Raw genomic sequence first — 22294 nt, forward strand, 5'->3', positions numbered from 1 at the left:
GACTGATTTAGTGGGTCTGGAAAAGCATTGGATTCTGGCTTTTCCAGCAAGCTTCCAAGGCATGCTGATTCATGGACCACACTTGAGTAGCCCTGGCCAAACACTTCCTTGTCTTAAGATGGACTGGCAGGCTTCTTCCTAAAGGCCAGAGAGTAAATATTTCAGGGTCTGCAGGCTAGTCAATCACCATTGCAAACTACACAATTCGCCATTATAGCGTGAAAGCAGGCATGAACAGTGTGTATAGACACAGATATGGCTGTCTCCTGACAAATCCATACAAAACCAGGAGGCAGTCTTGGCTACAGCTGGCTGATTGCTCTCTCTAGGACTTCCCACATACTTAGGATGGTTTGAGCCTTCCTGCTTATTTACAGATGCAAAAACATGTGATTAAAAACGGGTATTAAACTGGGTACAGGCCTTTAATCCTAGCACTTGGAAGGCAGAGGCAGAGATAGGTGGATCCGAGTTTGAGGCCTGCCTGGTCTAGAATAGCCAGAGCTACATAGTGAGTGAGAACCTGTCTTGAAAAACAAAAATAAAACACCCAAATAGCGGTGTTGTTTCTAGTCATGTTTTCCTCATGCATGATGACAATCATGAAATCAAGTAAGTGACCACTCAAAAAAACATTAAAAAAAAAAATCACCTGGTATAGTGTTAATATTTGTGTCTTTTATTTAAAATACTTCAATTTTTAAAATCGTGTCTGTGTGTCTGTGTGTGGGCATGTGTAAGTGTGTACAGGCACCAGCAGAGGCCAGAAGAGGGCATCAGATCCCTTGGAGCTGGAGTTACAGTTCTAAGTGGCCCTCTGCAAGAACAGTAGGTACTCCTAACCACTGATCCACCTTTCCAGCCAATTTTGTTTAGACTGAATTTGGCCTTATGTAATTCCTGAGTGAGTGTATGGAAAGATAAATAAAAGGGTACACTCACTTAAAAGGGTCACTAAGTAATTTCTCAGTGTCCATAAAATAAACATAAAACAGCTTCCACAAGGCTAGCAAGAGGAAATGAATACAGATGGGCCAGGAACTTCTTATATGTACACTTTAAGGAACAGTCTAAAAACAAGCACATAAACCAACAAGTTATATTATCTTTATTCATGTTAGAATTTCTATCAGTGTTTGAACATTAATATTTAGAGAGTTTTGTACATTTTCATTTGAGAACTATACCAGGTCGCAATGCTCACGTCAATACTTCCCACTCACATGGATAGCTGCTCACTTGTACTCTCTTAACACTGTTAAACGTTTCCTCTTCCTTTATGTCATTTACAACAAAAAGTGTCCTCACACTCATGTCTCAGCAAAGCTCCAGACATTATGGATTTCATCACATATAAATTCTTTAAAAATATACTTCTGTCCAAAGACTTGATGACTACTATGTACACTACAAAAATAAATTTTCATATAAATAAATTATATGGCATACTTTCATCTCTGTAATTGAAATGACACAAACTCATTTCTACCCAATTTGGCAGACAACAAGACCCAGTTTGAATATTTATTTCCTTTAAACTCCATACACTAAAACCTACCATGAGTCCTTAATGTAAATGTTATATACTCTGAACTATTTAACATTAGTAAGCACTCTATACAAATAAAACTTCTGTTCAAAAGTAAAACATAACTGCAATAGTGTTTCCAATAGAAATAAAATCCCTGCATTTTTTTTTGTTGTTATAAACTGGCATGACAAATTCTGGAGGACATTCTTATGATACAAAATTATAAATATCAGCAAAGATCTTTTCTTTTAAAAATTAAAACATCCAAATGAACAAACAATACAGACAAAATAAAACTATGATGAGACAGACAGACAGATAACACACACACTCTGAGACTGCAGTCTCCTGTCAGCTCTGTGTTCTTCCTGCCTTGGCTGATGCAATTCACTACGTACAGAAACCAAAGGGCTGTATAAACTTCCTTAGGCCACAAGCGAGGCTCAGGCATGACAGATACAACCAGGAATTGCAGAGAGGTGGCTTCAAAGTTTTACATCTCCCTTCTCAACTCAGGGCTCGAGCTATCTGAGCAGAGCTGGTTTTGGGTAGGCAGACAGTGGCTTGACAGGTATTAAGACAGTAGCAGTGGGTGTCCAGGGCCTCTGGCATATTTACACACACACACACACACACACACACACACACACACACACACACACACACACAGTAGCCACAGGTGGCTTCCAATTTGTACCTTACAGTTTGGGGATGAGTTTTATGGTCTGAGGTCACTAGACTGCTGGTACTACCAGGGGCCCATTGCCTTTACAGATTTCCATACAGGAATGCACTCCTCACAGTAGCTTCCACATGCACTAGCTCCCTTCCTCTGAGACAAGTCCTCAGTGTTCACTCACAAGGGAGGATATTGCTTCCCCATCTACTAGTCTCTGGCCAGAGGCAAAGAAGCCTAAACCCCAGGGAAAGAGAACAGGATCAAACTTTCAAATCTAACTCGGCTCAATGAGCTTCCTCAATATACTTCTTTGGGATGGCACCTTCCTGCTCTTCCATGGACATTAAACTGGATACATTCTAACAGTGGAGAAGGGAATGGAGTGTGCACAGGACAAGAACACATGAAGAAGAGTCTGTAGCAGCTCACATTCCACATAGCTGACTGCACCATCAGTACGCCCCAACCAGGCAATGTAGTGAGAGGGATTCGGATTTGTAAAGGTTTGAATGAAGACCTTGAATGAAATAGATTTTTCTGCCTGTATCTGGGTTATAGGGGGGGTGGGGGGTGGGAGGCTGTGTGCAGGTGTTGCTCATCAGAAAGTTACAATACCACACTTCCTTTGAGTGTAATCTCACAACCCAGCTGAGATTCACCACCAATGAAGACTGCTGACTCCATATACAGAGGACCTAACATCCGACATTATGATCTATGAGAATGTATTATCTTTGAAGCACAAGGGGCGGTCCCTGGAGGGCTACTCATGATTTCAGGAGCTGCGGCAAGCATGAAGCCAAGTTGGGCTTCTCTGGACTATTTCCAGAGAATAAAGGCAGATGATAGCCACCCTTCCACCAGCACCAAGACAGAAAGAGACCTGGACTTTCCCAGCTTGACTAGGCCATAGCTAAGGTCACACGAAGCAAAGAGAAACAAGAAAAAGAACAAAACAAAAATCACAGTACAGTACATTGAGAAATCACACACTCACACGCATACAAACACACACCCATGAGAACTGCATGAAACTACCCCTAGAGAAGCCACTGGGATTAACCTGTTTTCTTCATGTCTGCTCGTTAAACAATTATCACGCATAGCGTGTTCAAAAGTTAACAGTAACATTTCATCCTACCACAGGGTTGTGATATGCAAATTTAAAATATTTTAAACAGAAACCTTTACAAATAATCCTATTACATAAGCAATATTTGCATAGAATTATACAAGTAAATTATACAATATTTAAGCAGCAGCGACATATGCTGGGAGATTTTAAAAACTAAGTTAAGCTTGGTTGTGGCACAGAGACCAATGTACACAGGGGGAGGGAGCCCTGTGGTCTCCCCACTCTGGGGCAAGAGTGGAGAGGCCCCAGGCCATAGACTTTACAGCATTTCCATGTATATTACATGTGTACACCTCTTAAATATTTATAGAAATATTTCACAAAATAATACAATCAATTACAGTAACAATGAACTGCTTCCCCATAATTCCAAGCAGTTCTCTTCAAGCAGTTAGTTCTGGAAAGAGGTGGGGGCGGGGTTTTTCCAATCTTTGGCCTCTTTGCTTCAGATTTTAATTACCCTTTAAAAGAAAACAAAAAAGGAAGTCACATCATGGTCATGACCACAGAGCTGTGTGCCTCTCACACAATACACCCCTTAACTCCAGGTGAGAACACAGCAACTCCACAACGGGCTGACTGTGGTGCTAAATTCATTCCATGTATTTTCACCTTGCAAGGCCATCTGCATGCTGGTTAGAACTCTGCTGCAAGTGTGGCAAACAGGTACAAGGTAAAGCTGTTAAACTGCATTCAAGAGATTACTAGTTAAAAGAAAAGAAATTCAGTTTGTAACTGTATTGGTTTGGCGACATCAGCCTTGCCTTGGTGAGAAAAGGTCCCACAGGGTCCAGTTTGGGATGTGCCATTGCTCAGGTAACCCTGGAAAGCACCCTAGGGCAGCTGGGGCACACACCTCAGTCGGAGCTGCTCCCCCATGGCCTCTCCTCACACTCCACGTCCTGTAGTTCTATGACCTCCACCTTCGAGTCCCTCCTCTCGCACCTGACATGAAAAGGCACATGGGGATCCTCGAACACCCCATGGTCAGTCTCAGGGTAGCTCTCATAGCCTGGACAGGGTCCCCCTCGGGGGTTACGCCCAGGCCCAGGTGGGGGATGCACAGCAACAGTCACAGAAGCGGAAGCCGTCACAGTGGTGATGGGCTGGCCGTAGCTGGGCACAGAGCTGCCCATGGCAGTGGACGTTGGGTTCCGAGGGTTGTGAGAACGGGCCCCACGGGGGCCTGAGCGGTCCCTATTGCTAGGGCCAGAATGCCCTTCAGTAGAAATTTCAAAAGCGTCTCTGCGCGGTCTGTATGGGGGTGGCCGCAAGCCTTCTCTGGGAGGATCCCTTCGAGGCTGCTGGCCTTGTCGTCCAGGAGACAAGGAGCCAGAGTCCAAGTGGGGCTGCTGCCGAGAGTTCAAGGGAGGGTGATGTCTGGATTCAGGATGGACCACCTGCAGAGATGACACAGGTTAACACAGGGAGGTGGGGTGGTGTCCTTCCACCCACAGAAGAAACCCATTCCTTTAGTAACCTCCAGAATGTGGATCCTGCATGCTCCAGATCCTGCATGCTCCAGTACAGTTGGCTGGAGGCATACAGCTGCTGCTCACAGCTGCAAGAACATCCCAAGGGCTTCACTACTAGCTACCCCACCCTGATCAGTCTATCCAAATCCTAGGTTTTTTGCTTCAAACTGCTAAGTGTCTGGCTCTGGCTGGCCAAGAGGCAGGGTATACTGATACACATGCAATCATATACAGTAGCTTTTAGAGATTTAAGATACCAGTTTCTGGGTCTTGTTTCACCTGCCCCCAACCCCAAGCTAGGTGTGGCTAAGTAGCTAACGTACTAAAGAGCAGAGCAAAACTTCTACCATCACAGATAGTTCTGTCAGATGCATCTGTCTCAGCCTGACCATTAGGAATCTGGTTTCTGGGTCTCTGTACAAAGCTCGAGCAACACAGTGGCCACATCAATCAAAAGGACCGTGACCAACTTCAGAGTCGTTGAGCTTGTACCTATTTTGAGGCTCCTGCTGAACAAAACCAGACTCACACTGCAGCTCAGCAGGGCATCGTCATGGGGGGAGCACACAACCACACAATTCACTGGCCAGCCACTCTCTCCTTCATGGAAGGCTGCTCTAGCCTGGGACTCAAATACACATTTCCTGTAAGGATGGTGGGGGCCTCAGGCGAGCAATGGGGACTTTGGAGCCTTCCTTGGCTGTTTAAGGCTGAGCATCTTGACTGGGGGCTAGTGTGGGTAAGGAAGGAGTCTGTTGATTCCTCACTGTCTTCTGGAATTAAGGAAAGAACTCAGGATGCTCCTGCGCTTTAATAGATCTCTAGCCATCTACAACAGTAAGAGCTTGAAGCCACAAAGGTATGGGAAAGTCTTAGATAATAATTAAAATAATTCTTGTACTGAGGCCAATTAAAGGTAATAGAGATAAGAAGAAAAAAATGCTTCTCATGGGAGTACAATACGCTATTTATTACATTTCCTCATGTAACACTCTGATAGGTGGGGTCAAAGGACAGAAAAGGGAAAGGGGTAAAGTCCTGCAGCTGAATCTACTCTGAATAAGGGTAGAACTGGGGACGAGCTCCAGGGCATTGAGTATTCTAGGCAAGCTATGCCACCCCGTAACAATGTTGGCACTGCTGCTTCAATCCACAAGATTAAAAGGAAGCATGTCATAGTTTACAAAGAATGGCATGCTGGCAGTTTCCTGGTGTATACACTTTTTTCTTACACCCATCTGTCTGTGAGATCTGCTGCTCAGATCTTCCTGAACCTCCCCTGGACCTCCTGGCCCACTGCCAGAGGAGATGAATCTTTCCCAATCCCTCAGGTGACTCACAGTGGACCGGGCAAAGACAGGGTTTTCTGTGGCTTCCACAATCACTTGGTGGGCAGGACCTCTGGAACCCTGCTGTGCCTCATAGTGCCTGAGTTCCTCACTGATGCCAGACACCGTGGTCTGAGAGCTGTACTCTGAGTCAGAGGAATCAGACCCATTGCTCATGTGACCGGGAGGCACTGCAAACCGGACAACACTTGGAGGCGGCTCAGGTGAAGGGGTGGGCAACCGGTTCAGGCCACTGGCTGGAGACACCTATTGAAGGAGATTCCCAATTAAAAGTGTTACATTTCTTTATCTGTTGGTCCATCTTAAAGTTCAAAGCCCAATGTTATTCATCAGCCTCCATCACCTAATAAAAGAACCCCACACATCATACTGTATCTACTCCCCTCTCCCTGCTTTCTGGCAGACCCTCAAGACAATGGCACAGAAACACTGCCCATGTCTTCCAACACCAGAAAGGCAGGATAGGTGTCTTTTACACCTGTTAAGCCCAAACACTTATCTGGAGTAGAAAATCTTCCTTTATATATTCCCAAGACTGAAGTTGCCCATCAGCTGATCTAAAACAGTTTGCTCTACAGCCCCCAGCCTGCACTACCAAATGGAAAAAGTAACACGGCAATTATTGCTGGTGTTTACTAAAGCGGTCACACCATCAGCAAATACAGCAGCACCTAAATATCTAGATCTGGAGCAGCACTGGGGAAAGCGGGCAGCCTGTGGGGTGAATGTCTCACCCTGGTAATCACTGACCTCAGGACATGGTCCAAAGAAGGACAAGAGTACCGGCAGCAAAACCAGTCCGTTAAGAACCCCCAAAATGGTGAGGATCGCCAGGACAGCAAAGAAGTATCTGAAAGACAAAAGGGACATGAGACTTGTCAGTGTGGAAAGAAAGCATTCACCCTCCAGGCACCCAAATGTTACTTTGCACCAAGAGCTCAGCTCAACAATCCCAGTCCTCTGAAAACAGTTCAAACTTTAACACAAGATTAGTATGGAGCTTTGATCTTTTTTAACCTTATGACTCTGAGGACTACATTCCACACATTAAGTTAGTTCATGAGAGGGAAAAAAATTAGTTTGTTAATTTGCTGAGATCTCGTGCCTGTAATGTTATTTATGAACGAGTTACACCAACACAGGAATACTGAATGTGAAATGAGTGACTGAACAACCTGGAAGCAGACACAATGCCAAGGGGACCCCCGCTCACGAAAACCCAGCAGAAGCAAACAAATGAAGTAGAGGGTGTAGAATTTAAACAATTTGGCCCAGGAGGAAAAGCAGCCTGCTTCTGCAGGCAGCTAATCCACTGTGAAATGCCCCTGCCTCTTACGGCAGAATCTCTAATTAAGTCTCCAGCCCATCAGGTAAGGCATTCCCTAGGCTTTCATTAATCACAACTTTCTGCCTAGAATTCTCTGGGTTCCAGTTTTACCAAATAGCTCCAATTGCAACCTTTTTAGAACACAGGAACCAGCTCTGCAAAGAAAACGCTGCCCATTCTGTGGGAACCGGGGCATTGTCCAGGGCGAGGGCGCTCCACAATGGCAGGCTGCTCTGCAGGCCAATCTTTTGTTGAACAATTTAGCATCTTTGAATACTCTTGTTTTGCGTCAGCCAATTCAAACATAAAGGCTGAAGCACCATGGCAGAAGAGGGAGAGTGAACAGCAAGTTCTGCATTCCCACCATTGAGGGCTAAAGGTCTGGGATCCTTCAAGAATACCAAGGTAAACCTGTCAGCCAGGGCCCGCCTCTGGTCAGCACTCTGCACAGCTGGAGGGCACACACTCCACACAAGGATGCTTTTCTGGAACTAATGATTTCTAAGGCTTTGATGGAACTGGGCTGGGGGGTGGGGCTAAGATGTTCTGGAAAGAAAGAGGGAAGGCTAGATATCTATCTGTTAATGGTCCCCTGAATCATAAAACTGAACAGCCACCCTACAATGCCATGTCTATGTATGTTTTGACATCAGATGAAAGGAGAGAGAATCCCTATAAAAATACAAATACCTCACAGCTATTGTAAACACTAAAACCCTCTGAGTTGCATTAGTAAAAACCCAAGCCACCAATGTCTTGCTCTAACATAAACTGTGGAACTTTCAGTGGAGGCATATATCAGCAGCAGGCATTAAGACATTTGCATCCCATCCATCTAACTGCAACATAAACAGACCAATTAGATTTCTGACGGCTTCATGTATACAGTGTCTGCTCATTTATTCAACTCTGGTGAGGACTTTATCCATCCTATTTTAGAAAATGGGAAGCCCTTCTAAGTGTTTGAAACAGGAACTCTGATATCTCTGGGAGGGAATGGGCAGCCCCAGCTAGGACAGGGAGGGAATGGGTTCTGCTGTGTGAGATTCTTTGCAAAGGTGTGTACTGGCTCCTCAGCTAACCTTCAAGGTCTCAGCACATCCTGTATTTATTTCTCTTGGCTTTCCACTGCCAGGGGAGACTTGTATCTCCCAATCCCCGCAGATTGTAAGCCAAACAGCAGAGTAGGTTATGTGCTATTTGCCAGTAGCCACAAAAAATGGTACTTGTGAGATGAGGCTGGCATTACCTTTGTGTTGGAAGAGCCCAGAGACCATGCCAAAACAGTCCCATTTGGCACTGGGCTTCATACTAGAAAGACAAAGCTAGTATCTGTGTAAGAGTGTGTAGAGGAAATAAACGCCAAATCAACCATTTAAAACAAAACAAACCCAAACCAGGATCTAAGGGAAGCCAGCTCTCTTACCAGTTTCTGGCAAAGGAGAATCTATTGATCAGTTACTAACTTATCAATAGACCATGTGAAGACTTAGCATGCTCAGACTCATCTGAGAGCTGTCTGGAAAGGCCTCTGTCAATCTGCACTTTAAGAGCCCCAGATGATCAGGAAGCATGTTATATAGAGTGCTAGTCTACACTGAAACAAAGCTACTTACTCCACCCCCAGACAGTGAGCCAACCATGCCCTCATTCAGAAAGACTGATGCCCTGCAAGCCTGGCTAACCAACACCTCAAGACTGGTCCTCTCTTTTCTCTCCTCTGCTAGTGGGGATTGAACCCACTTGCCCCATGCACCTTTGGCAAGTACTCGCTGTGTCACTGAGCTACACCCCCAATGAAACTAACTTTTGTTTTGCATTAATCTTCAGCTAAAACTTCTAGCTAACAATTCTCTTTTTATCTGAAAAGGTGAGCTTCCCTACTTGGCCAGTCTGTGTGTGTACACATATAAAGCTTATATTAGAGCCAGATGTGGTAGCACATGCCTATAATTCTAGCACTTAGGAGGCTAAGGCAGGACAATCAGCAGTTGAAAACCATTCTCTGTTACATCACAAGTTTGAGGCAAGCCTGAGCTACATGAGACCTGTCTCATAAACAAACAAACAAACAAACCCCCAAACACTCAATCCCTTAAAAGGCATTTTTTTTTTTTTTTTTTGTCTTCCTCATGCTTTCCTGTGTTAAACATAGAGTGGTCTGACAAGCAGCCAGACTATCAGGAGTTCTAGCCCAGAGAGTGAAGAACAGGTAGTTCTTTTCAAAGAGTACCAATAAAAGAAAAACCAAACAATGCTTCCAAGAACAGCCTGATTAGGTCACCCCTCCAGACATGGAGCACTACACACACACTCCCTGGGTTCTTTCTGCCTTACTCTAAAGACACACTAATATTTTACATACTGAGGACACTCGTTTTGCCTCTTTGCAATGGATCATGGTTTACACCTAGGAGCAGAGACACCTAGTGAAGCCAACAACACTGTTGAAAGAGTTCTTGTTCCAATCTTAAGATTCTTTTTAAAATGAAAACTCACTATCTTTTACACTTTGGAAAGTTACCATCTTACCCATACCAAGTAGCAATATCCTGCCTTGTGATCCAAAGAGGAGCACAGGCCTGGCTTGGAGCCCCTAAATGTGACCCTGAAGTCAGATCAGATGTTCAGCATTGGTGAACTCTCAGAAGGGACCCAAACACAAAATCTGGGTACACTGTACTCATTTCCTGTGTAAAGTTTAGAACTAGGTGACTACACTGGAGGTATTCTAAGTTTGTTTCTACAGTTTATTTTGAGGCAGGGTCTCATGCATCCCTACCTGTCTCAAACTCAATACACAGCCAAGGACTGGGACTACAGAGATGAGCCTCCCACATCTCTTTTATGTGGCATGGGAGACAGAATCCAATGCTTCATGCATGCCTGGCACCCCACTGAGCTACATCCCCAGCCCCTCCCAAAGTTCTGAAGGAGAGAAAACCAAAGCTGAACATTATTAATTATCGGAACCCACAGCCATCTCTCTGTAGATGTCTATAACTGGAATCTCAACTCTTGGGATACCAGGTAACTCTAGCTTCAAGCTGTGGAGTTGCCTCTACTCTAACTTTTCCTCTTATGTCTTCCAAGATACTGCCAGACCAGAAAGCTTCTAGGAGAAACTGTCTGCATGCCTCAAACAGGTTGAGATGCCGCCACCTACCAGACAGAGGAATAAGCCACAAAGACTACATGAGCAAGTAATGATTTTTACATCAGTCTCCTACTCTACTTCTGCTTACCTGACAATGAAATCAAATTCGGATCCTGCAAGCATCAGTACGCCCAGCAGAGTGGACACAGCACCGTCCAGAACAGGGGCGAACATGTGCTCCAGGGCAAGCATAGCCCTGTGGTTCTTGTCACCAATGGCTGTCAGAAAGGCCTGAGCAAAGGAAGAATTGAGATGGTCACATTTCTGGACTGTACGTGGTGAAGTGCTCAACTCTGTCTATACTTGGGTTTTGTTAATTTTCTCATGTATCTCAGGCTGGCCTCAAACTCACCACTGTACAAGAATGACCTTGAACTTAATCCTCCTGGCTCTGCTTCTAGTGTACTTAGGTTTACAGGTGTGTGCTACTATGCCTGGTTTTATGTGGTGCTGGGGACAGAGCCTGTAGGAGAGGCAAGCACATTACCACCGCCTCAGCTATAGCCCCCACCCTATAAGTAATTCTTAAGTTCAAGTAGGTGGGTAGAGTCACCTCAAAGAGACTATTCTGTTGTTAAGAGAAAAAAACACACACATACACAAAAACCCATCTAAAATGTAGCAATAAAGCTGCTTTTTTTAAGGTCATGATAAAGCATTTGTCTTTATCCTAATGGTCTTCTGAAGAGAAGTATTATGTGTATGGGTGTTTACCTGTATATACATCTGTGCACCACGTGCTTACCTGGTGCCCACAGAGGACAGGAAAGAGGACATGAGACCCCTGGAGTTGCAGGTATTTGTGAGCTTATGCTAGCCAGGCAAGTCCTCTACCAACTGAGTTAAAGTCCCAGCCTTAGGTCTGCCTGAAATGCTGGATGTTGCCTCTTTCTCTCCAAAACATGCTCAAGATTTTACTGCTTAGCTCCTAGAATGTTTACTTGGTTTCACTACAATGCCCTGTTCATATTATTGGGCCATAGTTAGTGATGCATTATCTTGAATAAAACCCAAAGCATGATGGGCCAGGCTTATAATCCTGAAGGGCAGATCCCTGGACCCTGCTGATCAGCCAGCATAACCTACTCAATGAGCTCTAGTGCAGTGAGAGAATGTCCCCAAAAATAAGGTGAATGGTGTCTCAGTAACAGTATTTGTCACCCTCTAGCCTCTACAAGCATGTGAACACACACACACACACACACACACACACACACACACACACACTTTTAAGATACTGTTTCTAGATCGTCACTTTACTAATAGCTTCAAAACATTCTTTCTGAACATCCATGTCCACAACCTGTGAGTGCGGGGACAGTTCTGAGAGGTTACAGAAGGCACAGACCACGTGCTAAGCTCCAGGAACAATGCTGGAGAAGCAATGCTAACATCACTTGGTTCAGGCCAACAGCTGAGTTTCCCAGCTTGGCCATTCTGAACACCAGAGTTTACTTAGTCAATACTTATTTACTGAATGTCTATTAATAGCCCCAGGTACTCAGGGTGTGAGCACATCTGTAGGCAGAAAGTAAACTGCTTTCGACTAATACTCTCATCAGTGTGTACAGCTGGCTCGTCTTTTGTATTCTAGACTCTCTTTCAGGTTGATTTCTTCCAACACAAGAGAGTGTGTAAAGAAGGCCAAGGTCCTGGAGAAAGCATCCCTGGTTCTCTTGTTTTCTGCTGCCATGGACGCATGAGAAGCTGGGAGGTCTACAGAGATGGGTGGACTGAGGTGGAAGAGGAGGCTCTTCATGGCTGTGCACCTGAGCTTTCATTCACAGGCCTGAGGGTATTTCTGTGGCTGCCGGCTCACCTTACCCTCAATTATGCTATCCCCACCAAGCCTCTGAGGGTGGTCTTGCTCTATTCATCCCCACTTTATGATTGTACTTAAAACTGGATGGCTGTTTGCCTAAATACACAGAATATCTTGGGACAACAGTGACAACTTCAGGACATGTGTGCTACTAGTAAAAACAAAACAAAACAACCAGTTATCATGAGCCCTTACAGTCCAAACATACTACTGTGATGAGCAATCATTTTTACTACCCATGTCTCTTATCTAGGACTCCCCAAGAGATTAAGAACCCCTAAAACATTTCAGACTTCCTTGGGAAAACTGTGCTTGAGGCTGTCCCTGTGATATGAGGAAAACAAAAGGCCCAGGTTCCTTTGTTCAGTCAGTCAATTTCCCCGAAGGACCCTCTCATACCAAAGCCACATGGACGGTGAACTCCACTCCGATGCCGACAGATGCAATCAGGATGACCACGGGTACAGCACTCAGCTTGATCCCAATGAGGCCCATCATGCCAAAGAGCTCAACTGTCATCAAAGCCAGGACCATGACCTTGAGGAAGGCACACAACAGGTAGTAATTGGTACAAGGTACACTAGGAGTGGTCAATGGTGTAAATCAACAATCCCAGTGTGGCTTTGTTTAAGGCGGGGAGCAACAATACACCTGTCACCTAAATACTACGGAAAAGTGTCAATGTCCTTTACCTCTGGACACGTCTTACATTTCAACTTCCTGCTGAAGGAGATGTTAGTGCAACTTACTGTCGGGCTAAAAAGAGTTTTTGTGAAGGCAAAGTTTAGTTGTGTGTGTGTGTGTCTACATGTGTGTGTGTACGTGTGTGTGTGTGTGTGTGTGTGTGTGTGTACGTACAGTATGCACATGTGGAAACTAGAAGTAAAGCTGGTGTTGCTCTTTGGAGCCCCCAATGAGACAGGTTCTCTCACTGAGACCTGAAGTTCACTGATCAGGCTAGGCTGGCTGGTTAGGTCTCCTCCTGTTTCTGCCTCCCTAATCACACATCCCCACACCTAGCTTGACCCATATCCACCAGTTTAGCATTCTTTGCAAATTATTTTTCTAATGCTCCTATCCTAGAGAAAGGGGAAAATAAAGGGACCACATTCTGGAGCCATCTATAAAGAAGTATGCTATCAGAGTCCAGCCTTTTCCCATTATTATTTCATCAGCAACACAGTTACTAGAAACAATTCAGAGTAATACAGTACAGAGGATAAGCACAGGTTACATGCAAATACAGTAGCGCTTTAATATACCCAACTTGAGCCTGGGATACTCCAGTACAGAGGTCCCAGAGCCAATACCTAGGACAACTGTGGTCCACAACAAGGCTTTAACCTTAAGCACCAGAAAGTCTTCTTTAACTCCCTGAGTTCATACCACAGTGTTTTTGACTGTTATAGGCTGCAGCCTAAAGAAAGCTGATAGGATGGGGGTGAATAAAGGATTCTGTAGGTAAAGGAATTGTGTTTGGTTGGAGAGCCCATAGACCAAAGGAAGAGACTGGGGAGTGGGTTGGGCCGCCAGCTGTCAGGTTACTGGGTCTTTGTGCTTTCAAGAGATGGGAAGCAACTAGGACCCAGAGAAGATGCGAGTTCAAGGCTTAGAAGTCTTCCCTCTTCCTTGTAAGATGTTGAGGACAGTATGGAAACTTCAGGCCAGATTTGCGTTTCCTCCGCCCAGAGGGAGAGGACTGGTTCACAACCAAGGAGGTTCTCAGGAACTCCCACCCCCACTTCCACCACATGGAGGAATGAAAGAAAATGATCTTTCCTGCTTGGGGATAGGACAGTGGGTGGTGGCAGAGATTGGGGAAAACAGTGAAAGATGGACGCCATCCATGACTTAAGTGCTGTGAAGATTTTGGCAGACTAAACAATTACCTTTAATGTACCTGCTGCCCAGATTCAGCACGGAAACAAAATCTGTTTTTATAATTCTGGCATTTTAAAGGATACACCACAGTTCATGGAACTTAAACAATGCCAGGATTTCAGACCCTACATGAGACTCACTTCAAATCTGAGGGTAATCTAGAGAGAAGATGCTCCAAACTAGCTATGAGAGGCAATTTATCACTTCCCCAGTAGTTACAGTGTACATGATGCACCAAGAGCCACATCATCCCCACCCGTGTCTGTCTTAACTTCTCTGTGCACGCTTCCCCATAACACACAAAGAACCTTCTACACATTATTAGGATGGAGATAAGGCCACAAAATAACTTTAGAATTAGAAAATTAGTTATGCTTTAGTTTTCTGTTTTTATTTTTTTAAATAAAATTTCAGTGCCTTTATGCAGTGTGCTTATAAAGCTTCCTATCTTACACATGCATGTTTTAATTCTGTGTGAGAGGGGGTCATAGATTCTGGCCATTAGAGGCTCTACCTTCCCCATGAATCTCACCACTTCAAGTAGAATAAATATCTTACAGATGATGCAATATGTACCCTCCTCCTCCAAGGCCCAGACATAAACAAAACTTCCTGGCTGCAGAAAGAGCTATGCCGAAAGGAATCCACTCCTATAAAGACCCTTATAGTAAACTCACAATGATCCCAGCCGTCCAGGGGTTCAGCAGGAAGACTGCACACACTAGAAACGTGCAGGCCAGCACCACACTGATGGCTAGCAGCAGCCAGTGGCGCAGGCTGATGTACTGCTCCCAGAACAGGAAGGGGTAGCCATTGGGGTAGCTGGACAGTCCCAAGCTCGTGTAGTTATTACAGATGATTCTCACTTTTTCAATGGCTTCCACAAAGTCTGAGGTGTCTCGCAGGCCGTTGAGGTAGAAAGGGAACTGAGCATATTCGATGGGCTCTGCTGCTGGGACTGGACAAAGAAGAAGCAGGGTGAATGAGGGCCCTCAGGGAAGAGCCTCCTCCATCCCAACTCCACAGATGTTGGGTATGAAATAAAGAGAGAACTTCCCCAAAATTCACTCATTATCTTTCTTCCAACAAAAAAAGGCAAACAATACATGATTCTGGGCTTTCACAATATTCAGATATAGTTTAAAATTTCTCACAAATAATCCATGTTTTCACTGCGCGTGCACACATTCAGGCACACATGTGGAGGTCAGAGGATGACCTTGCATGTCAATCTTTTCCTTCTACCTTCTTAGTGAAAAGTCTCTTGTTGTTTGCTGTTGCATACTCCAGGCTAGCTAGCCCTGGAGCTCCCAGGAACATTTCCCATCCCCCTCTCATCCTGTCTTATGCACTGGGGTTATAGGTACACTACCATACCCAGCTTTATGTGGGTTCTGTGGATTCAAACCCAGTCCTTACACTGTGGCAAGCTCATTACCCAATGAGTCATCTCCTGAGCCCAGAATCAACCCTCTGATTTTTATTTGGTGGTGGCAAGTGGGTAAAGAGTAGAAGGCCTCTGTGATCTATATTTTTTTAGGCCTTTGATTTTATTATTCCAGAAGCAACTACCATTTGTGAGAACTCTAAATGCTGTAAGACTTCAATGTTGAAAATACCTTTTTGTTTCCACATTCAATTTGCTCTCCTTGACCATTTATTTATAAGACCAAAGTAATCCCAGAGTCATGCCTTGAAGAAAAGATAGTTCACTTTCTTGACCTTTAGTGAACTTAAACCTTGCCTGCTTTTCTAATGCAATGCTAAGTCTTCAGCAAGAGGGGAAGAAATCCTCACACAACAAGCATTTAGTTACTGCCTTGTGTGTTCCACACCCTTTGGGGTCATTCAGTTGACTTGCTAAACATGATTTGCCCTATTATAATCTCAACTATAAATTTTCATTAAGACAAGCCTTGGCTGCTTGCCACCAGTCTCTGGGGGTTGGTACAGGGGAGTTCAGACTGCTGCCTGCTCTGTTTGCAAAGGGACCCGTCTTCTTTCTCATGTCTTCTCTTGGCCCAATATCCAAAGCATATGCTGCTACTAACATCTCTAACATAAATGCAAACTAAATCCACACAGAGCCACCTTTCAAACCCTAGGCTTAGAGGTGAAGGGAAGAGGAGAACACTGATGTATACAGACGTTTCTTCTCCAGTTTAAACAGCTCTGACAGAGCACAGGTGCTTGGTGGCTTATAGAAATGACCCAACATGCCAAAAATCCCTTCAACACCAGAGTTGACAAAGTTAAGATAAACATATAATCCCTAGCGATAAAACTCGGCAATAGTAAAATAACACTCAATGAGGAGGTGTCCCGGCTTTCACATGGAACAGCTGGCATCAGGAGAGATGCCTGGAGTTAAGGCTACAAAAGGAGGTTAGAAACGCTTATTTCTCAAAGTGAGAGTGCGGGCTGTATTCCATTACACATCCTCATCTGTCTCCCAGAGTTTTAAACTAAAAGAAATATATTGTTCTATTTACACTTTTGAACCCTGGGTAGTGTCAACTATTGAGGCTGTTGCTGAGCTCCAGGCAGCAACTAAAGGAGCCTCTGAGAGTTCCCAGCCTCTCTGGATAGACTGCTACTTACTTCTCAGCCTGGTCTCTGGCATGTAGTCGGCTTTGTCGTGGACCCACTCTGGTCGGTGAGGCCGGATGTTGGCTTGGGAGGCAGCATAAGCTACAGGGTCGTTGCTGACCCAAGCCGTCAGGTAGATATAGAAAGCGCTGGGATTAATGATGCCATCTGCATCCACCAGACGCTGTTTAGTCAACTACAAAATGGGAAGAACAGAGGTCATTCAGAGCAGGCTGTGAGGTAAACACACTCCTGCTGGGAGAGTAAAGCTTTGTACCCACATTTCCAACAACAGTAGAATGCGCATGGCTTGACAGTGCCCCAAGTCCCTCAAGAATACCTTTGATGTCTTTCAAAATGCACTTATTGGGGGATGCAATCACCAGTGTGTTTACAGCAAACACACGGTTCTGCAGATGGCCCAGGAATTGGCTGAACCAATTAAATCTGAATGCTAAAAGAGACTGTCTGCAGCCAAGGCGGGTAATGAACAATCTGGAAAAACATATTTATAGGAGGGGCAGGGGGAAACCTGGCAAGCATCCCCATCCACGTCTGTGTGCAGTTAACCTCTGTTGTTAACACTGAAGGAAATACCACCCAGTAAATGGAAGGGAGCTATAAAATAAAACAACATCTGTATAAATTTTGCTAACACAGCCTTCGATGACCTGTGTATTCAAAAAATGCTCATTGCCAGAAAGTGGAAGACAATGATGTAAAGCCAGGGCCCTTCTGAGTAATCTTACTTGTGAGCCCTGGTCAGATGCAGTGGCCACATCTGCTCCCACAGTAGGTCTTGTGGGCTTTGCTTGAATCAAAGACACTATGAGACAGAGTGTGGATTATAAATATGGTAGATACACCGAAAAAAAAATTTCCTGTTTACTTTAGATCCAGGCCTCCTTCCAACGTTTGGTCTTTTTTTTTTTTAACAAAATGAAAAACACCAGTGACAGCAGTTCACAGAGAAAAGAGTGGAGGAATAAAGAGCGTGGAAGAGATGGAGAGAAGTAGACGGCAGCGATCTGGATTCAATTAATCCACGGGATTTCTAACAACTGTAGGTCCTCAGACTGTCTCTGGAATCACATAGCACAGCTCCTGGCCTCCGTGCATGCAGCACGCTCTTCTTTCTCTTGGTGCCTAGCCCCACCACAGGTACCCCACAGGCCCCCTGATTCCAAAGTCAGTACATCTCTGCTCTGTCCTCTCAGGCAGACTGGTCTGCTATACCCTTGTCAGACCTGACAGCCCATTGCATGCCACTAGAAAGCACCAAACTTCACACTCCACAATGACCCAACAATGCACTTTGTAAACCTGTCACCTTTACTGCCAGCAAAAGGGAGAAGACAATATACAGAGCTGCCGAGAAGATCATTAACATGATGTTTTCTGCCTAAAGACAGAGAAAGCAAACCACCACAAGCAAAGAGGCCTAGGACACACTCCAAATCCAGGATGCAAATGGACCCCGCATATGCCCGAGAAAACTAAGGGATATGCTAGAGACCAAGTGCTTCAAATACAGAACACGATCAAGAAGAACAGCCCTCATTACTGGGGTGGAGCAATGTAGGAGTGTGCATGCCTCTGTTTGCTAGATTCAGGCCAAGCTGACCCCAAAGTATTAATACATCCTTCCACTATCCTAATGACCTCTCTGATCTTCTAAGCCACCCATCTACCCAACCTCTGTTCAAAAGACTGTTAACCAACAAATCTATTGTCCACTGTCTGAATACACCATACTAATGAGTATTAAACTCTGAAAGCCCAGTATGAGTCAATGGGAAAGCACTGTCAACACCACCGTATTCTGCTCATTGCCACTGTGTTAGAGGTGACACCTGCCCCTACCCGACAAGAAGGGAAAGGAAAGCTTTGTGGCTGGCTCGAGGTCATAGTTACTATCTTCTATCACTTCAGGTCCTTATGGAACACAAACTGGGATCACACACTGCCAGCCCTATTTCCAGGGGTCAGCTGCCTAGAAGTTGTTGTTCACAGTGCCCTGGAACAGTGGGAATACCTGACTAATGTCGATGGGCTTGTCTCGGCTGCCAGTCTGCACCAGGAGTTTGTAGGCGAGGACCCCGTCGTCCGAGCCATTTTTGTAATTGTTTGGCATGATCCTCCCAGTTTCCCAGTCACTGTCAAATGCATCCTGAAGTCCTAGAAACAGCAAACATGTGCAACACATTAAAACCTGGACCAAGAGGCCTGGTCCTGAGGGATTACACCGAGGACAGTGGGCGCGGGGGGGGGGGTTGGGGGTGGGACGACGACGAATCTACAGCTTTCTCTCACTTAAGAAAGGACTACAGAGCTAGCCATCGCTGCTCAGAGAGAAGAAAACACACATGATTCACTTAAACTAAGAAGCAAAGGTCCAGGAGCTAGATAGATGGCTCAGAGCCATCTAGAGTTCTAGGACAGCAGAGCCACATAGAATAACCCTGTCAAAAAAAAAAAAACAAACAAACAAAAAACAAAACCACACACACACTCTCTCTCTCTTGACAAGGTCTCACTATGTATCCCTTCCTGGCCTATACCTTGACCTCAGTATGTAGACTAAACTGGCCTGGAACTATCAGAAATACACCTACCTGCCTCTGATTCCCAAGTGCTGGTATTAAAGGTGAGCTCCACTATGGCTAGCTCAACTCTTAAAAAAACAAAAAACTTCAGGCCTATTCTAGCAAGCAAGGGAGAAGAGAAAGACGCATACTACATCTATTAACCATTTCATGGCACACAGGGGTTATGTCAGGAGTTCCTCAACAGGACCAGAAACTCTATCCAGAGCAGTAAAATCCCATTCAAGCTCCCAACTTCCAACAGCAGCTTGGCTGCCCCTGGAGCCCAGGCAAGCGAACAGACTGTCAATCTGATCCATCTGTTTGACTTGTGCAGCTAATACAAGCTGTGGGATCCGCTGCCAGGTTGTGTAAAGATCACAGCCAACACCTATTCACTCTCCTGTTCTCTTCCTCTCTGCCACCTTCCATGTGGAGGGGTGTGTGGAGGAGAAGGAGCACACGGAAATTTGGATCTGTTTGAGAACAAATGACAAACTGCAAGCCCTGGGAGAGGGGAAATAAAGAGCTTTCTGGGCTAGGGGGGATGGGTGAGCCCACCAGCTCACCGCACACAGCTGGGCTTGGCCTCTGTAATCAAAACCATCATTACAGACCTGACACTTTGGTTACAGCTGTAAAGAGATAAGCATGCTGGTAGAGAAAACAAGGCCCTGGTGACCCAGTCTTAGGGTCTGAGCACTGCCTGGAGGGCACTCTCCTCAACCCCCCCGCCCCCCCCACCAGCTCTGCTCCTCAGTCACCTCCCAAGTAGACTCCTTAAGTTCCAGGTGCTCAGAAGACCCCTATCTATGCCTGTTGTGTTAGACACCTCTGCTCAGAGAGATGCATTTTACTCTATTTCAGGACATGACTAGAGGAACTTTAAAGACAAAACAAAACAAAAACCCAAAACAAACAAACAAACAAAAAAAGACAAAACCAAACTAAACAACAAAAATACATGTTCTGTGAATGCTCAGCATGGTGAAGTGTTTGGGGTTGGGGAGCGGGAGGAGTTGGGGCTGCCCTTAAAACGAAAGCCTCCAACATTATTATAATATGGGTATTGTCTCTAGGGTGTAGGCTGGGTCCCCTGTGGGCCCTGTACTTCAGGGGCTGGAGGAAGCAGGCAGAGGGACCACCAGCACGGCAATCTCCAGTCTCAGACAGACTTTTTCACAGTAAGGTTTGCACAGGCAGCACCAAGCAGATGTTATTTTATGGCCCAAAGCCCTTCCCTACCCCCATTCTGGAAAAAAATAAACAGAGGAAGAGGACAACCACTCCCCAACCCCCAACAAGGGCCCTGGTCTGTTTGCCAAGCCAGGAGAGAGGAAAACGGAGAGAGGAGAGCTTTTATGACTCCAGACTTGCATGGCTCTAATCTTCCTCTTGGCTCAGTGTTGAAGGGTTCCTCCACACAGTCCACCTTCCTTAGCATTCGGTCAGTTCTAATGCTCACCTCCTGAGAGGCTAATCAGGACTATCATTGGAAAGGTTCAGGAGTCAGAGCTAAGCTTTGAACCCAGGCAGCCCAAAGCCAGACTCCACATGTATTACTCATTGTGGAAACTCACTCTGAGAGCAGTATGCTGTCCAGGAGAATCACCAAATGCATGGATAATACCAGTAACTTAGCCAATGTATCAGCAGCACCTGGTGTCAAAGTAGGCAACCCAGTGCACTTGCAAAGGTGTGTTCACACAGACTTCTGCACTCTAGGGGAGCCGAAGATCAGAGCCACAGGGTCTGCCCTGCAGCCAATCTAGAACACATTTCCTATAATGCTGACCCCAATGCAGTCTAGAGTTACTGACTTTATGACTAGTTGGGTTTTTCACAACTAGTTCAGTATTTTCTGACTAACCACTGCAAATCTCAACTGCCATGGGCTGGACACCAAACACTTGTCCCTTGGCTGACATTTACATTCCAACAGTCACAGCAAACCTGACATTTCAGCTGCAGTTCTCTTACTGAAACATTTTATACAAAAAATTATTTTTAAGTATGGGCTACAGGAATTACCCAAATACAAAGCCCCTAGAAGTGAAATGATAATCTATTTTGTTCATGTAATTCAGTATGAACTGAAAATAAATGCTACCTGTACATGATGCACACGTGCATCATCTCTAACTTCACCTCCTTCATGTGCATGTTCATGGATGTCCTATGAGAGCTGGGCTATATCTCAAAGGTAGAATGCTGCCCTGGGTTCTACCCCAGGATTGACTTTCAAAACAGCACGAGATAATCCCTGTATTAGCCATTAAATATTTTTCAGGCTGAAAAAACAAAATTACTATTGGAGTGTTAGCAAAGACCAGTGAGATGGCATAGTTGAGTGGACTTCAACACTATACCAAGTATTTGGAAGAAATGTTGCTGTGAGAACTGCTTCCTGCAAGGAAATGTTCAAGAACCAGAGCAACCACTCAGCAGGTCTAAAAAATGCCTCAGCAGCCAAGGGCCCTGGTGTCTGTGAGCAGTGCTCTGGAGGACCCACTGAGGCATTACAGCTCCATGGCCACATGGGATTCTGACATCTTAGCATATACCCACATAACAGTTTGGCTGGGTACTAGTTGCTTAGCAACCAAATTGTAGTTCAAATATATAGCTATCTATGCATCCAAATGTTTTGGGTCTTACAAGAGGAGAAAGTAGAGACTGTCTCTAATACAGTTTTTAGAAGACTGGCCTTCACACTGCCTAAAGACAGGGTCTACTGCACCCTTCCCAACCGCCGGCCTACCTC

General features: G+C 45.1%; 1 protein-coding gene across 3 annotated transcripts in view; it reads right to left on the reverse strand.

Annotated features, from left to right (window-relative positions):
* Nucleotides 1-1802: 1802 nt before the first annotated feature.
* The window catches only part of Ptch1 (patched 1), a 64834-nt gene continuing 44342 nt past the window's right edge, over nucleotides 1803-22294 (reverse strand). For 2 of the 3 annotated variants that reach the window (XM_036189146.1, XM_036189147.1), the window contains exons 16-23: nucleotides 18981-19123; nucleotides 16958-17141; nucleotides 15034-15314; nucleotides 12875-13012; nucleotides 10742-10884; nucleotides 6920-7019; nucleotides 6161-6415; nucleotides 1803-4745 (exon numbers count right to left, since the gene is read on the reverse strand). In XM_036189146.1, the coding sequence (XP_036045039.1) occupies nucleotides 4203-4745; nucleotides 6161-6415; nucleotides 6920-7019; nucleotides 10742-10884; nucleotides 12875-13012; nucleotides 15034-15314; nucleotides 16958-17141; nucleotides 18981-19123 (1787 nt within the window). In that variant the 3' untranslated portion in view covers nucleotides 1803-4202. The remainder of the gene's footprint in view (nucleotides 4746-6160; nucleotides 6416-6919; nucleotides 7020-10741; nucleotides 10885-12874; nucleotides 13013-15033; nucleotides 15315-16957; nucleotides 17142-18980; nucleotides 19124-22294) is intronic. The other variant, XM_036189145.1, reaches the window with a different exon arrangement.

Source organism: Onychomys torridus, chromosome 5 (genome assembly GCF_903995425.1).
Source record: "Onychomys torridus chromosome 5, mOncTor1.1, whole genome shotgun sequence".
Classification (NCBI taxonomy): Eukaryota; Metazoa; Chordata; class Mammalia; order Rodentia; family Cricetidae; genus Onychomys; species Onychomys torridus.